Raw genomic sequence first — 1,282 nt, 5'->3', positions numbered from 1 at the left:
CTATAAAAGCTGTGATAAACCGACAAATTCTAGTCGATCGCCATGTCTTGCATGACTTTTGTCCTTTTCCTGACCTTTGCCCAAATCTGGGCCTCCTCTATGCACCCTCGTCTCCCCCCTTCCTCCAAACTCTCCACAAACCCCAAGGAACAAACATCTTATTACTGGATTCACAACGCCCGAAGTACCATCACTGAGAAAATCCAGCGTTCACTGAACCAAAGTGAGTTCACCTCTCACGCCCACTCCTTGACTAATTTTCCAATTTAGACGTTGCCAAAAACGTGATTCTTTTCCTGGGGGATGGAATGTCAATACCTACGGTGGCGGCAGCCAGGGTGTACCAATCCGGGGAAGAATCGGAATTGGCTTTCGATAAATTTCCATACATTGGATTAGCTAAGGTGAGCTCACTTGAAACTCTCCCACCACTATGACGTTTTTTCCAGACGTATGCGGTTGATAGACAAGTCGCTGATTCGGCCAACACAGCCACGGCCTACTTGGCGGGAGTTAAAGCAAACTATGGAACTATCGGAGTTGGACCGGAAGTGAATTTTGGTGACTGTCAAGGAATGACAAATGAAACAAACCACGCCTTCTCCATAGCCTACTACTCACAATTGAAGAATAAAAGGACGGGTCTAGTGACCACGGCTAGGGTCACACATGCCTCACCTGCTGGTGTTTATGCTCACACTAGTGACAGGAATTGGGAAAGTGACAGTGACATCATAAACGATGGCCAAAAACCGGAAATATGTTCCGACATTGCCTCCCAATTGTTATTCGGAGAAACCGGAAAGAAACTAAATGTTGTCATGGGCGGAGGCAGAATGAAACTCCTCCCCAATAACATGACAGATGAGGAAGGCCAGAAAGGGGAAAGATCAGACGGCGCTAACTTGATCCAAACATGGCAAGAGCAACGCATTAATGTCAAATACGCATGGAATCGAAGCCAACTCATCGGCGATGTTACTTTTGATAACCTTTTGGGTCTTTTTGCCCATGACCACATGAGCTTTAACCTCGAACGTGACACTACCAATGAACCATCACTGGCTGAAATGACCACAGTTGCCATTAAAACCCTCAGTCGTGGCTCCGATGGCTACTTTTTATTCYTAGAGGGCGCCAGAATCGACATGGCGCATCACAGCGGCGCATCTCGGTTAGCCTTGAACGAAACAATCGAATTTTCTAAGGCTATCCAAGCCGCCGTTGACTTAACCGACGAATCAGACACTTTGATTGTCGTGACGTCAGACCACGCCCACAC

General features: G+C 47.2%; 2 protein-coding genes across 2 annotated transcripts in view; both read left to right on the top strand.

Annotated features, from left to right (window-relative positions):
• The window catches only part of LOC123004075 (membrane-bound alkaline phosphatase-like), a 4,816-nt gene extending 4,801 nt beyond the window's left edge, over positions 1-15 (top strand). The window contains exon 4 of the mRNA XM_044397190.1: positions 10-15. Coding sequence (XP_044253125.1) covers positions 10-15 — 6 coding nt within the window. The remainder of the gene's footprint in view (positions 1-9) is intronic.
• Positions 16-40: 25 nt separating this feature from the next.
• Positions 41-1,280, top strand: LOC123004074 (membrane-bound alkaline phosphatase-like; the record flags this gene model as incomplete). The annotated part of the gene is made up of 3 exons (XM_044397189.1): positions 41-223; positions 271-404; positions 450-1,280. Coding segments are annotated over exons 1-3 (1,146 nt in total), but the record flags the coding sequence as incomplete, so codon positions are not given.
• Between the last annotated feature and the right edge of the window lie 2 nt (positions 1,281-1,282).

This window comes from Tribolium madens, unplaced genomic scaffold, assembly GCF_015345945.1.
Source record: "Tribolium madens isolate multiple individuals breed KSU strain unplaced genomic scaffold, Tmad_KSU_1.1 Scaffold_1;HRSCAF=32;Tcas5.2_LG8, whole genome shotgun sequence".
NCBI classification, from domain to species: Eukaryota; Metazoa; Arthropoda; class Insecta; order Coleoptera; family Tenebrionidae; genus Tribolium; species Tribolium madens.
The sequence above is the reverse complement of the archived record's forward strand: the minus strand, read 5'-3'. Positions and strand labels throughout refer to the sequence as shown.